This window comes from Gopherus evgoodei, chromosome 7 (genome assembly GCF_007399415.2).
Source record: "Gopherus evgoodei ecotype Sinaloan lineage chromosome 7, rGopEvg1_v1.p, whole genome shotgun sequence".
NCBI classification, from domain to species: domain Eukaryota; kingdom Metazoa; phylum Chordata; order Testudines; family Testudinidae; genus Gopherus; species Gopherus evgoodei.
Window position 1 is genome coordinate 117,770,477 of NC_044328.1, and position 16,293 is coordinate 117,786,769.

At 38.9% G+C, this 16,293-nt stretch overlaps 1 protein-coding gene across 4 annotated transcripts in view; it reads right to left on the reverse strand.

Annotated features, from left to right (window-relative positions):
* Positions 1-16,293, reverse strand: part of CNTN6 (contactin 6) — a 230,795-nt gene that overhangs the window by 53,568 nt on the left and 160,934 nt on the right. For all 4 annotated transcript variants that reach the window (XM_030570683.1, XM_030570685.1, XM_030570686.1 and 1 more), the window contains 3 exons: positions 13,923-14,059; positions 9,799-9,928; positions 8,362-8,512 (listed from right to left, as the gene is read on the reverse strand). In XM_030570683.1, coding sequence (XP_030426543.1) covers positions 8,362-8,512; positions 9,799-9,928; positions 13,923-14,059 — 418 coding nt within the window. The remainder of the gene's footprint in view (positions 1-8,361; positions 8,513-9,798; positions 9,929-13,922; positions 14,060-16,293) is intronic.

The following is a 16,293-nucleotide window of genomic DNA, read 5'->3' on the forward strand; positions in this document are numbered from 1 at the left end:
ATAAAGTGTGCGGATGAGACAAAAATTAGAGGCATAGTAAATAATGATTGATTGATACAGAGCAATCTCGATTGCATGGTAAAATGGGTGCAAGCAAACAATATGTCTTTTTAATATGGCTAAATATAAATGTGGTCATACTTATTGTATGGAGGACTGAAAAAAATTTGGGGGATGTGGTGGATAATCATCTGAACATGAGCTCCCTGTGCAAAACTGTGGTCAAAAGTGCTAATATGATCCTTAGAAGCATGAACAGAGGACATCTCTAATAGGAGTAGAGATGTTATTCTACCTCTTAATTTGGCACTGCTGCTACCATGCCAGAAAACTGCAGTTTTGGTATTCCACAATTCAAGATAGGTGTTGAAAAATTGGCGATGTTTTAGAGAAGGGCAATGAGAATTATTAAATAATTAGAAAACATACATTATAGTGATAGACTCAAGGATGAGAGAAAAGGTTAAGGACGACTTGATTACAGTCTATAAGTATCTGCATGGGGAATAAATATTTTATAATGAGCTCTTCAATCTAGCAGGAAAGTATAACAAACCCCAATGTCTGGAAGTTGGAACGAAACAAATTCAGTCTGAAAATAAAGTAACCATTTTTGACAGTTAGGGAAATTAACTATTGGAACTATTTACCAGGTTCATGGTGAATTCTCCATCACTGGCAATTTTTAAAATAAGATTGGATGTTTTTTCTAAAAGATAAACTCTAGAAATTATTTGGGGAAGTTTTAAGGCCTGTGTTATAGAGGAAATCAGACTAGATGATCGCAGTGGTTCCTTCTGGCCTTGGGATTTATGAATCTGTCTTCTCTCTTATCATCTTTCTCCCATTAGTGAACATAAGATCAATAGTTGGTCAGACCAATGATCCATCTAGCCCAGTATCCTGTCTTCTGACAGTGGCCAATGCCAGGTGCTTCAGAGGGAATGAATAGAACAGACAACATCAAGTGATCCATCCTTTGTCATCCACTCCCAGCTTCTGGCAGACAGAGTCTAGAAACGCTCAGAGCATGGGGTTGCATCCCTGACTATCTTGGCTAATAGCCATTGACGGACCCATTCTCCATGAAATTATCTAATTCTTTTTTGAACCCTGTTATATTTTTGGCCTCAGTCTTGCCTGGAGTCTTTCGGTCTCCCTCCACCCCAACACTCCAGGCAGAGCAAGTGCTTCTTCTACTTTGCAATCCTCCCTCTTATTTTAAGAGAAAGAGAGTCTGATAAGGAGAGAAAAATGATTGAACCTAGAGATAAATCAATGTGATTAAAATGAACTTGGAACAATCTGAGCAATTTTGCAACACTTCTATGAATAGACAACTTTTCAGCCAACGGTTTTTGCCACAGTCTTTTGATTTGGGTGTCAGTGTCTTTGGGTTCCCCCATTCCTTGCTGTTAGACCAAAGGCCCTATTTCTGGAAACAGTTCTGCATATGCTTAGTTTTTCATTTGTGAGCAGACCCACTGAGTTCAATGACACTATTCAGAGGTGCAAAGTTAAGCATGTGGAGAAGTATTTGTAGAATTGAGCCTAAAACTGTATGTAATTCACAGCAAACAGGATAACAATATAGTCATAAGAGATAAATATATTATCAAGGTCTATAAATCCCTTCTTCTTATCTGTTTTTGCCACAAAACTTCATTTGCCATCCTTCCATCCAAAGAGAGAGGAGCCATTGTGCTCATACAGTGAAATATAGTTTTAAAACACAAATACTTATCACTGTTACCAGCATTTCCCTTGAAAGAGATGTAATGATGATGTTGACAGCTTAGCAGAATATGTTAAATGTTTAGTGCTTTCTGCTAGAAGAAAAATCAAAGTGATTCTGTCCAGCAAAGCTAAGATTTTGCATGCATTTTCATATCTCAATAGGCGATTTCAGAACAAGCTATACACGGGCACTGCAAATAGGCAGGCAAATCTATGTATTTGATTTCTGTCAGTTCACTTGTTAGCTAACAATAGAACTGAAGTGATTAATCAAACTTAGCAGACTCAGAATCAGTTCCATTGGTTCCCTAAGTCAAATTAGAATGTCATGAAGAGATAAGTTTAATCTGTATTCATGTTGACTTACATTGATGCTGCCTCAGATATCTAAAACTGTTCTGACTGCTAATGTCAATACTTCAAGAGCTGGCTTTAAAAGCTAGAAAGGGAAATGAACTTTCTTCTTTACAAGTATACACGTGCTGATAAGATACTGGGTTCAAGAGAATCATCACAGCTATAAAACTACTGCTGAAGGAAGAGCAAGAAGGGTAAATGAGAACAGACTGAAACCGGGCCCTAAAACTGAAAATACACAAACCCAAGCTATTTTGTAGGTGCACATATGTTCATTGAACATTTTGTTAGAAAACCCCGAAGCCAGAAGTGCTGAAATGCAGTGAGAAAGGTTGTTCCCAGTGGTGAGCTGGAGCCGTTCCCACAGGTTCCCAAAATTAGACCTCCATGGAGAACTGGTTGTTAAAGGGCCATGGGGTGGGCAAAGAACTCCGGTCCGCGGGCTGGACCATCCTGTTGCTCCCAGGAGTCCCAGCTGGGGAGGCTGAGGCTTCCCTGGCCCTTCCCCTGCTTCCCCCCAGCTGCAGCATGGCCAGCCGCTGGCACCAGCTGGGCAGCTCAGCTGAGCTCAGGAGTCGTCCTGCTGCCGCTTTTTGAGTGGCCCGGCAAGGTGTGTCTGTGTGGGGGAGGTCCTGCTGCAAGCCCCAGGGCTGGCCAGAAGGGAGGGGGCAAGTGGGGCAATTGGTCTGGGCCCTGTAGGGGCCCCTGGCCCCACAAAGATGTCTTCCCTGGGCCCTCTTCCGCTTCCCCCACCCTGAAGAGCCACAGTATGGCCAGTAGCTGGGCAGCTCAGCTGAGCTCCTGAGTCGTCCTGCTGCTTTGAGCTGCCGGCAAGGGAAGGGGGGAGGGGGCTGCAAGCTCAAGGGTTGCCATGGGGGCAAGTGGGGCAATTTGCCCCAGGCCCTGCAGGGGCCCCCGGCCCCATGGGTATGTCTCCCCCAGCCCTGGCCCCTTCCCCACTCCCCCCCATTAAATCAGAACTTTTTATAGGGAACCTGTTGTTAAGATTTTGGCAGCTCATCACTGGTTATTCCCATGTAAAACTGTAAAGTCAGCACAGAAGGTCCCATCTCACCCCTCACTGCTAGCAGAGGGTGCATAAGGCAGTGTAGTCTATTGGCTGGGTTATTAAACTAGGTGTCAGGAACCCTGGCTTCTATTTCCCTCTGACACGGCTCTCGTGTTATCTTCAGCACATCACTCTGCCTTTTCTTTGCTCCTCAGACCCTTTGTCTGATATTTCAACATTTGTTTTCATCACAAATCAAAGCAAAACACTGACATTTTTATTTATTTTTTGTGAAACAGACATTTCAAAAAGTTTCCATTGGTGGAAATGTTGAAATGGTTTGTTTCACCATTTTCAATCAAAATGAAATATTGTGACATTTTGACATTCTGTAATCAAAATATTTCATTTCCATTTGTTAAACTGACCTGAAATGCCTCATTTCAAGTCAGTTCAACATTAATCTGCATTTTCCCATTGTGGTGCATTGCTGTTTGGGAGCTGTAGTTTAAGAGCCTGATGCCCCTAATCCCCCTTGAAGGCCAGATACCTTGGCCAGACTACACCTTGCATGATGCATCTGAAGTCATGTTATTCCCATGATGTACTATGCAGCTTGGTCAGAAGGGAGTCTGCATTGCATTGTGTGTGATGTAATTCTCCAGGGAGCATAGTGGCCATTGGCGAACAGGAGAGAATAGGGGCCTGAACTACAAGAGACAAGGCAATGTGCTGATAGGGAAATGCACTAAATATTTTGAGTCAGTTAAACAAAATGAAATATTTACAATTTGGGTCACGCCAACCAGAAACAAAACATTTTTTATTTTTTCCACCAAAAAAAAATTATATTTTTGGCAAAACTGAAATGTTTTGATTTTGTGGAAACTGTATTTTCCATTGGCATACGTGTTCACTGAAAATTCCTGACCAGCTCTTCTGTCTTGTCTATTTAGAATGTAAATCTCTGGGGCAGGGACTGTCTCTTGCTAAGTGTCTGTACAGTGCCTGGCACAATTGGCTCTGATTTTGATTAGAGCCTACAGGCACAATTGTAATACATATAAATAAAGCCGTTAGGGTCTGGGGCTGGCCCAACATCAGTCTGGTTAAGGATACCTGGTTGAGATGCTCCCTGAGTTGTGCAATATTCAATACTTCTAGGCTGTAGGACTGGACCTAATACTTGTAGGGTCTCGGGTAAATTATGTTAGCAAATAGGTAGGTGGTTTACACTGCTGCTGACTATCTTCTGTCTATTCTATGGACAGTGAATTGCAGTTCTGAGGTCTCTCAACAGAGCATTTTCCGTGAGCACTAAATTCATTAAAAAAGAAAATCTTTGCCTTAAAATGGAAACTTATGATCCCTTTCTTCCTCCTCCATGGTATCTATGTCTGGTATTTTTTCTAGCTAAAAAAACACCCCAAACATAGTATCTTTTCCCCCTTCCCCAAATAGCAAAAAACAACCCCCACCTCCCCAAAAAGAGCCTCTCCAAACCACGAAAAGCATCAACAGCAAACAGACAAAAACCTAAGGAGACATGTCTACTCATTAGGTGTTATAAATGTTTTAACTTTTGACATGCTGGGCCTGACTGGGGTCTGAGTCACACCACTGTAAATAAGGACCAACTGCATTGAGACCAAATGTATCACCTTAGCATACAAATGGTGTAAATGAGAACAAGGCCCTTATGCTCTCACAATAATTGTGCAAGCTACATTTTTCCAAACACACAGAACTGATAATATCTGTGCATCCGAATGCAGAGCCCTGGAAGAACCCTCCTGCTTAGAAGGTTGGTGGCATAGTTCAAATGCAATACCTTGCTATAAACAGATTGAAATCCTTTACTTAACAAAACCTTATGGGTTACTACACGCCATGTTGGAAATGGGCAGATCTCTCTCTGGATAATCTTTATTAGGCAGTGATAAAAGTCTGTAATTACAACATCTGCTTAGTTGTCTAAGTTTTCTTTAGATAGCTTATTAAAAGACAGCATCTAATTCTTCTTTTCAAGAATTTCCTCTTATTCCTCTTCTGACAAATGCCAATAATGTGCATGGTAAATACTGAAAACCCTACATGAAATACACTGTATACTGGAGCCTTGATTTTGGATAGATAATGTCTCTCATGTCTGTAGTGATGGAACTGGAATAAAGTTTTAGCTTACAAGTCAAACTGGGGACCAATGGATTTTGTAAAATAATGCTTTCCTTTGTAGATTGCTAGACTGATTTTTGTCTAGTTGCATTGTTTCCCCAAAAAATAAAATAACAAAGTATGGAGTTTTAAAATTATGAATATTTTTATTACTGATTATTAATGCACTGAAACAGCTGTATACAATTAATATATTCCTTCCTCTTGCCTTATTAAACAATTTCTATGCTTTACCTCAGCAAAGGTACCTGTAAGAAAAGGGCAAGTGATTCACATATGTATGTATGTGTTTCAGCATTTTGGGACCCCTTGCCCTTGTATTCAGGAAACAGTACCTCTCACAGATGACTAACTGGGATAAGATTCCCATCTACCAGCTTGTTTCCACTGAAAATAACTTGTAATATATAGCAAAGTTTTCATTAGTTCCTGATCCTGCACCCTTGAGGTCAATGGCAAAACTCCTAATGACTTGGGCAGGATTAAAGTCTGGAGTTAAAAACTTGCTTTATCTGAGGTACAAATTACCTCCCTCCCTTCCACATTATTCAAAATTTGAGCAAACAGCTATAATCAAGATTTGAAAATACTCTTATAGACAGAATCAAGGATCTCAGTTGATTAGTCAGTTCTGCCTAATAATCTTTGTTTTTATATGTAGGAGATAAAATAGATTTTCAGACCATGTGATATTAAAAAAGGAGTAGCTGCACATGATAATACTATGCATAGCCATCAGAAATAGATCAAATCATGAGCAAGCACAGGATGTGGGGGAAATGAGTATCTTTTCTCCTTTAGGGCAAAATATTCTCCAAAGGTTTGGTAGCACCATTTCCTTAACAAAGGATTTAATTTGTCTAGATCATCCTAAAGGAGCTATGTGGTTTGACGTATTTAGCAACTTGTCCATCATCGCATTCCTGTCAGAACTGTGAATGATATTTTTTCTCAGATAATATGCCAACCAGCTTTTCAAAGGTTAGAAAACGGGTCCATGGAGATTACAAATGCTACACGATAAAATAGGAAAAGAAACTCAGCTAACCTTTAGTTAAAATAGTTCAGATTTATGTGTCCTGCTAGAATTAAAATATACATATTACAAGCTAGAGGGGATATTTCCCCCCTTTTTAATAAGTAAAGATACATATGATTTTGCTAGGTGAGGAATAAAAAACAAAACAACTTACAAGTCCTTACTTCATTTTCTGTATGCTATCTCATATTCTGTAGGACTTCTGGAAGAGTTCTACTACAGAGAACTCTATCATCTTTAAAATTGTGGCAATAGCTACTTTATCATGTAACAATCAAGAGAAGGAGCAATTTACAAGAGATTGTTGGTTATTATGTTTTCTTATGTCCAAATGATATGCTTTACCTGCATGGTAGGAATTGGGGGGGCTGGTGAACTCAAACACCCAACCATTGCCTTTATAATGCAATTATACTTTGGTTTATTTTTTTGAAGGTGCCTGGACCACTTCAGGATGGATGCCCATAAATGAAGATGATTATAATTATTATCAATAATTTAACATTATCAGGGAACGTATAAGTCCAAGTAAATACGATGGCTGTGTGAATGTATGTTTAATATATAAAAATAAACATACATGCACACAGCCATCATATTTACTTGGACTTATATATCTATAACATGCACATGCAAATCAGATGGGACCCTCGTTGCCAGTGTAGACCTTTATGTTATAAAGTTTAGACTGTCTTTATCTCCTTACTACTGTACATAAGGAAGCCCAGTCATTCTCTCTGCATATTATCGATGTAGCATTTTGGACAGGGACTTGGTTAAACATATTGTATAATCTAAAAGTAACTATGTGAAAGATCTGGCTAAACACTAATTAATACAATACTCATGGTAAGTAATAGCTGAATGTTTTCTTCATAATTTAAAGATGCCTCCTTTGCTATTGTCTCAGAGGAAAAATACCTAGAAACTTCTGTTTTGTAATAGCATTTTATATTACTGTCTCTGGGCCAGGTTCTTTACTGACTTTATTTTGTGAAATGATTTGTACCTTCGCAAAGTAGATGCAAAGTGCTCTCTTTTTGATTTGCTGGTAAAACACTCAGTTTATACAGGTGTAAATGAATATACAAAGCGCAAAAAAATGGAGAATCTAGCCCTCTGTTCCTATATTTAACACCATTATACACAATTGCAATATTGAATATGGAGACACATTTCCACATTGCACATTTGGTTGGTGTAATGCCAATGAATTATAATTTAAAGTGTGTTGTTATGGAAACTTAAGTATAGATAATAGGATTTATTAGCAGATAGATTCCCTGTATGGGTGATTGAAAAATCTTAGGTAAATCTCACCCTAAGATTTTAAGGAATGTCTACATTGCAGCTGGGTGGTGTGATTCTCAGAGCAGGTAGTCAGACTCATGCTAAATCTGATCAAGCTAGTGTGCTAAAAATAGCAGCACAGGCTAGCCAGCCAAGCTAGGACCCAGGCTGTCAGGCAGACTTAAACATGGGTGGCTCAAGGTAAACAAAGGAGTTTGTGGTGGAGGACTACTGCAGAAGGGCCAGCACATGGCATGTGACTCTACTGCTTTGCTGATCCACTAGCAAAATCTCCTTGCTTAGGTATTAAAGGCATAGACTGTGGATAATGACATACCCCTGGGTTGCAGTACAGCCTATATAGCTACTGTGCAGTTGATCTGGAGCCATGAGGTAGAGTTCATCCACTCAAACCCTCACTGATCTCCCTAACTTGAAGCTGATTCAATCAGGCTCTGTATGGGGTAAGAAGAGATGGCCCAGAGAATATTGCAATGATATAGCTGTTCAAGAAAGCAAAGCATGTATCCCACAGACAGAATTTACAGTTACCCAAAAGTATTTAAACCAGCTTTGTTGTCAGTCAACTTTCTATCTAGAATTGTATGGACAGAGCTCATGATGAATAGGCCTGCAGCATCAGAGTATTCCAGCAATGAGCTGTCAAAAATGATACTTAGTCAACCGATGTTCAGATACCAAAAAAACCCAATAAAAAACCCCAAACAACTCAGCAATCAGTTTACAGAAGTACCTTTTGTTTTGTTGCAGAAGATTGGTGCCCTTTTTCCAGTTGATAACTGCCCTGGGAGAAGCATTTGGCTTGCATTCAATGGTAACTTCACCCCCAACTTGAGCAACTGACAATTGTTTCACAGGATTTTTGGAAAAATCTGGGGCAGAAGCTTAAAAAAAGGAAAGGAAGAAATGAAGAAACTCATGATATAGCTGACAAATTAAATTAATTTTCCAAATTTTCTTTCTGCTGAACATAGTGGGTGAACCCAATTGTCTTTTTGCCTTTTCAGATTTGAATTCAAGTTTTTTGTTTGAACTCTAAGAACTTAAATCCGTTTAGAGGTCTTGTATTAATATTGCTTTTTATGAATTTTGTTCACTTGGAAACAAAAGGATTAGAACAACCCAACTTTCTGTGGTATCCCTGGTAGGCTTTGATTAGGACAGTCTGAGGACTGGAAGGAATGTTTATTTTAGATCAGGAATGAGGTGATTTAGCAGAGCTCTAACAGGCTGCACAGTGAGTGTGTACCTAGAGAGGGTCAGATGGGCTTGTGTAGCCCATGCCAAAGACCACACTACTGCATCTTCAATTTATTTTTAGCAAGCTAGCTGGATTAAAAGCTAAAGCATGTATGTCTACATGAGCTACAAATCATATTCCCAGCTGCAGTGTAGACATACCAAAAGCTTGAGCAGAATTAACAGCATTAAGCCTGAATCTAGTCCACTGTATTCATTGCTAGAGTGTAGATTATTCATTGCAAGTAAATTTTTTCAATTAGTTTTTTCTTCTGTTCATGATTTGAACCCAATGTATGAAATCCATTCACTATTTGCAGATATTTGTCAAATAATTTGTTGGTGAAATTCAATCTTCTTGAGAGAAGCAGCACAAGACTTGCGCAACATTTAGTGCAATTGGAGATCGGGTTTTGATGGCTTGAGGTGGACCTGATTGTTATATTGGCTGCAGAATGACTCTCTGTGCAGGCATGAATTTCACCCACGTGTGGGTGTTGTTGAAATTCATATTGAGATTATATGCACTAATTGCGCTTTTTGCTTAAATCACATGATATTTTTGCTCACTTGAAATGATGACTGATGTTTTTAAATTGCAGAATAACAAATAATAATTTCAAATACCAAGTAAGGAATAACACACAATAAGCATCTTTGTTCACCCACAGAAATGCTGTTCACATGAAAATACCGATAAAGAACATCCTTCCCCCAAAAATTCATGCAAACAAAACACATTTGCCCAAATGTTTGCGAATAGTAAGGGATACAAACATAGCTGAACTAAACAGCCTTGTGGAATTCAAATAGTCCACAAAGCTGTTTTTGCAGTATTCAGTCAGCTCTCTTCATTTCTCCCTTTCAGAATTTTGAAATTAATTTTACATTCTAGCTGCTATCTGCTTATTTTAATGACTCATTTACTTACCTATCACTCTTAACTCAGCATTGGTGTAAATTGTATTGTATTTATTTTCCGCAACACACTGATAGAGGCCAGAATCTGACACATTCAGCATAGTTATGGTAAGAGTTCCATTTTCTATTTGAATTCTCTCCTAATAAAGAAAAAACAAGCAAACGTTTTGTTTGAAGAAGTGAACATAAAAGCAGGCGGTCATGAGTCAGAAGCTGAGATTTTGTTATTTTTGAATGCTTATTAAAACACTATGAAATTTTAAAAATAAATAAAGCCAAGTAGCTTAGCTCAAATATATATCTTAGAAAAAAAGGTTACATGATGGCTGTAATGAAATAAGAGGAGTTAGGCAAAAATTTTCTCATGAAACTTTTTTTTGGAGAAAAATTCAGATTCAGCAACACCAAAATATGCAAATTTGTGTAGATTTTGATTTAATTGTTTCAATTAAAAACTTTTAAAAGAACAAAAAAAAACACTTTTTTTCTATTTTAAATTACCTTTATTTTAGAAATGTTCTTTAATTTATTTTTTAAAAAACACATTAAAAAGTTTGAAATCAAATCATTTGACATCCTCCCCAATGATTTTTTTCAATTTTTCGATTTGCCAAACATTTTTTTTTAAATTGTTTTTAGCTTGACCCAAAATTAGTTTCTCTTCCAATTTATTAAAATTGCCTGCAAACTAAATAATTTATTTGCCCAGCTCTAGCTTTAAGACCCCAGTTCATCCAAGCACTTAAACATATGTTTAACTATGGGCACATGCTGAAGTCTCATTGTTTAAAGGCATTGCTGCATTGACAGCTAAAGGGTTATGATTTAACAGGAATAAGACACCAAAGCAGTTGCATCAGGAAGAGCTGCACCATGAGAGGAGGCGGGAAATGAGACCCCAAGGGTTTTACCCACTTCAGCACCTGAGAGACCAAGGCCAGCTCCAGGTTTTTTGCTCCAAGCAACAAAGAAAAAGCCGGAGTGCCCCCATGCTTGGAAAGCTGGTGCCTAGAGCTGGCCCTGTGAGAGACAGAAATCTGCAGCGAGACTCCTTCCCAGGGGCACTAAGACCCATGTAGTCCACTTTTCCCCTCCATCCATGTGGATTTGGGGAAGTGAAAAGCTTCAGAGTACAGCCAAAAACACAGCAGGCAGGAGCAGATCCAGAAGCAGCTGCATTAGGGGCTTTGGAAATTTATGTTAACAGACTGTTTCTCAATTTTTACTTTGGACATTCTCTCCTCTTTGCTAGTTGGCTGTTTGCTCCAACCTCTCATCCGCCCTCTCTAACAGTCACTCATGCCCTCCTTAAGAGTCACTTACCTCAGCCTCACTCCCCCTGCCCACTGTACTCCCTTCATTTCTCCTTCCCTCCTCTCCTCCCCCCTTCACCTTCCTCTCTTCAATGCTTTCTAGTCTTCCCTTGCTGTTTAGCTAATTCCCTCCAAATAAATCTTCCCTCTTTTTTTTTTAAATCATGGAATATGATATTTGCCAACAGTCACTCTGCCTATTATTCTAGACTTTTTCTTAATGATTTAAGGATTATGATCAAGGGCTACCTTATTACAAATTATAAACATGCCACATAACCTGCAGGAAACTATGCTGTGCCACTTGTCCAGCTAATACTCACATATTCCCACACAGAGAAGCAGCTGTAGAGACTGAGGCTAGGTCTACACTGGGGGGGAAGGGGGAGAGTCGACCTAAGTTACACAACTTCAGCTACGTGAAAAGCGTAGCTGAAGTTGGTCATCTTAGTTCGATTTGCCTGGCAGTGAGGACGGCAGCTAGTCGACCGATGCCACTCCCCCGTCAACTCCACTTCTGCCTCTTGCCACGGTGGAGTTCCGGAGTCGACAGCAGAGCGATCAGGGATCGATTTTATCGTGTCTAGTGTAGATGTGATAAATCGATCCCCAATTGATCACTATCTGCCGATCCGGCTGGTATTGTATATGTACCCTGAGACAGAGAATACAGCTAGGGTAGATTACAACAGCATCACAACTGTCTTGCAGACTTGTCTCTCTCACCAACAGAAGTTGGTCCAAGAAAAAGACACTGCCAAACCCACCTTGTATCTCTAATATCCTGGGAACAACACGGCTACAAACAGCATACAACATTATTTCTTATTGTTAGTTAAAAAATAAACTCTCCTTAAACCTTACCTCAGTCATCAGTTAAACATTTCAGGTGTCCAGCAGATTAAATAATATTGCCTAAAACATTTAAGGCATGTCATGTGAAAACAACCAGATCTTCACAGTCAGAATAAAATTTTGGAGGTCAATGGACTCTTTTCCATTCATAAGCACATTTAGTCCTCCAACTTTGGATCATGTAATCATATACTCCATTTGTGAACACATCTAATTACTATCCAACAATTTGATCCATAACTACAATTTGGTATCCTTGTTATTAAAGGGTAAAATATTAAGTACTTTAGGTAGATAGGTCTCAAGTCAATTAGGGCTTTAAATGACAGTCTTCACCTTAAACTTCATCTGCAAACCAACAGGCAGCCAGCACAGATCATCTAGTGGAGGCTGGATATGCTTAGCTTGAATTTCAGCTTTTACTAGGCCAATTTAATCAATGATGTAGTGCTGCTGAAGAAAAAACAACAACAAAACAAATAAAAAGACCACACACACATACACTAGGGATAAATGTGGCCCCATATTTTTGTTTCTATGCTTTAAACAATTTTTTTCTTCACTTTTCCTCAGCACACAATAAAACTGGCTCCGTACTACTAACATAACTTAAAACCAAATATTTCAAGTCTTACTATCACTGTCCTCCAGGGATAATAAAAACCACACTGTAAAGTAGAATACCAAAAAGCAGGAGTACTCTCTCCAAAATGAATCAGTGAGAAAGAAATCCACAACAACAGAATATAAATTCCATCATTGAATGCAGGTCTGGAAGCAAGAGATTTGTTTTATTATTATATTCTTTAGACTGGCTATACTGCCTCCATAGAATTTAGAGTGCACCATACTGTGTTACAGTATGTAATAGAATTCTCAGCTGAAATACTGTATGCATCTAAAATAAAATGTACATTTGTGAACTAGTCAATGCATTTCATGTAACTTCCTAATAGTAAAAGATAATGCTAGTTGCAGAGATTGTTTGATGTCCTCTTGTTACTACATCGATGCATAGGAAAGAATGCCGCCTATTGAATCAGCAAAACCAATTTCTTCATCATCCTGCTTTTTTTTCCCCCTTGGAGGTCTCCCAACCAAGTACTGACCCAATCCAACCTTGATTATATTGAAAAGTTGATGAGAGCATAGCCTGGGGTTATGTAGCTGGTATATTGCTAACTAATTAACAACATCGCATTACTTATTCACTTTTTTCCTCAAGACTCTGACTACAGATATCTTTTGCTTACTTAGTTCTTACCTGCAGTGTGTTTGCTATCCTCTCAATGTATTTTTTTTTTATTTTTTTTAGCAGAGAGTCTATGGATTTAAAACCCTTTTTAAAAAGTAATACAAGCAGTTCACGCAGAAGCTGAATTCCTCCCCTGCCCATGTCTCATCTGACTCTTTTTTTGAGTTATTCAGACAAAATGAAGAATAAAGCACCACATTCACAAAAACAGAAATAATGTAGAGATGACCAGCTTTGTGGTCAGAAAGAAGTAGTTTGCTAAGCAGTGAATAGAATAGAATAGAATAGAATAGGGTTAATAGAATAAACCCTAGGGTGGAAAGCAGCTTGCTAAGATATTTTCAGCAAGCGTAGTGCTGTGACAGAGTGAATATTTTATTACACTCACTGTACATTCACCTGCAAATTATCCATTTAGTCCATTGAGCAAGAACATTTTTCATTTTGTTGCCTGAAGTATTCCGTTTACAATGTACTGTAAGTATTGTGAAAAATATTAGTGAAACTTTAGAGTATTTTATCTCTCTTTTATTAAAAGAATACCATTAGAAAATGGCAGGCTGTAAATAACATCTCCTTCTTCAAAGACAGACTTGATAATTCCACTTAACAAGGGGCAACAATACTCACAAAATGATCAGGGTTGAGTTTTTTTAGAAAAGTCAAAGCCAAACCCACCTGCTAAACAATGTAAAAAATGTTGTGTCTTACCTCTGGCATAAGGGGTTGGCCATTTTTTAACCAACTGTAGGAAGGACTTGGTTTTCCACTTGCCTTACATTCCCAAAACAAGCTGTCATAGAGAGACAGATAGGCATTTTGGATTTTTTTATCCCATTCAGGGAGCGCTGTATTAACAAGACAAAAAGTGCAAACAATTGTGAACAGAAGTCAGGCTTCTGGCTTGCTTAGTTTACAGCCTATCACATGGACCAATATTGTCTCATTGTTTCCTTGTACTCCCCAGTCTGTTTGTGTCCATCTGTTGTCTTTTGTCTTATACTTGGATCATAACCTCTCTGGGTAGGGAGCATCTGTTTGTTCTATGTATGTACAACGACTAGCACAATAGGATCCTGGTATATGATTGGGGCTCCTAAGCACTACGGTAATAATACTAGTAATAATAGGGTGACCAGATAGCAAATGTGAAAAATTGGGATGGGGATGGGAGGTAATAGGAGCCCATATATAAAAAAAGCCCCAACTATCAGGACTGTCCCTATAAAATCAGGACATCTGGTCACCTTACATAATAATAAATAACAAACTGCATTCTTGGGGGATGCACTGGGAAATATCCCTCTGTGAACTCTTCAGTGGACCAGGGGACTGCGACAGGACAATGACATCTGCTCTCCCTAGTGTGCTAATCCTGCTCCAGAGACTAGCACAGAGGAGAGCAGGAGCACAATCACACCTATTCCTTGCTACTGTTTGCCTTCTTTGAGCTGATAGCCATCCCTGAGAGGCATACACAGGGAGCTGTCACTGTATTCTCCTGTAAGAGACACTTGGGCAGGGTGTTCAAAACACAGAGAGGCTCTTTGTGCCCATATCATCTCACTCTCCAATGTAAGGGCCAATCACAGTTCTGCTTTAATTAATAAAGAAGATCATTGTAATTTCAGGGGATGATCAGAACAAGATACTTTGACAAAATACCCTCCAGTGTTATTCCTGATACACAGGTTGAATCCTGACTCTGTGTCCCCGAATTGTTCATCCCTGGAGGCAAAGCACTCTTAAGAGTCCAATCCCTCTATTGGGGATGTACATTTGTGATAAAAGAGCAAGTTGGTAAAAGCTGACCATGCTTACCGTTAATTATGAACTGTATTTATTACAGTAGTGCCCAAGGACTAGCCAACAATGGAGCCCATTGTGCTAGGCACTGTACAAATACAATGTAGCAGACAGTTCCTGCCCCAAAGAACTTACCGTCTAAATAGGTCAGACAGACACAGGGTAGAGGAAATGGACAGAACTTTCTGCAACAGTGTGGGAATTAAGTGTGAGGAAGTAAATTACCCGCAAATCATGCCAGCCTGCTTTTAAAATCATGAAAAATGCTTGTGAAAATGTTTGTGCTATTTATATACATTTCATTGCCTACCAACAACTATGAATGAAGTTGCAAAGCATAATTAATAATCTTGAAATCTTAATTGCATTTACTCCATTAATAATTGTATAATTAAATTTGTAGTTATTAGTCCTGGCAAGGTAATCTGCTAAATGTAATACAACAGTTTGATTCACGTTCCATGAAAACAACTAGACAGTGAGAACAAAATAACCCCAACCAAAGCATCATCATCAACAGCAATTAAAGCAGCAGCAAATTGTTCTATTCCTGGCATAAACCTATGCTTTGACATTAACTTGGAGACCGGTAGTCCGTCAGTTAAACCAGACTCTGTACATTAGAATGAAAGTTTCCTAAAGAGAGAAAGAAATGTCTCTGACATACAGCCAACTGCAGGATCAGAGAGCTTAGTTTTAAATGATCATGTCTCATTATCCTGTTTTATTCTTTACTCTCCTCACTTTAAAATTATTTCTGGCCTACAAAGAAGAGTGCCATAATTTGCTATTTAGGGAAAGAATGTGGGTTGGTCCTATGTACCCATGCATGAGAGCAAAGGTGATAAGATGCCCCTTGATTTTCCTGTGTGGGCTACATGCATCTTGGGTCATAGAAAAGGAGTGGGGATTGGTTTCACAGGGCTTCTACTCTACACTTCTGTGCAGGTGGGCAAGAGGTAGTTGGAGAATGACTCCCTTCTACAACACATTGCTCAACACAGCTAAACCAGGATGGTAAGTGAAGGAATCTGCTACTGGTATAAATGAAAGGTCACAGTTCCTTCCCTATGTTCATGGGACATCACAGCTACATGCTGACCCCATGATATGGTCTGAGAGTAAATTTTCTATCCATCCCTTAATGTTTCATGTAAATATACGAGATTCCTTTCTGCCTTATATTAACCTTCATAGCTGCAGCATGGCACAGCCTACATTTTTCAATCTGATACTAATATACAATATCTTGTACTCGCTGAAGTTTAAATTGTAA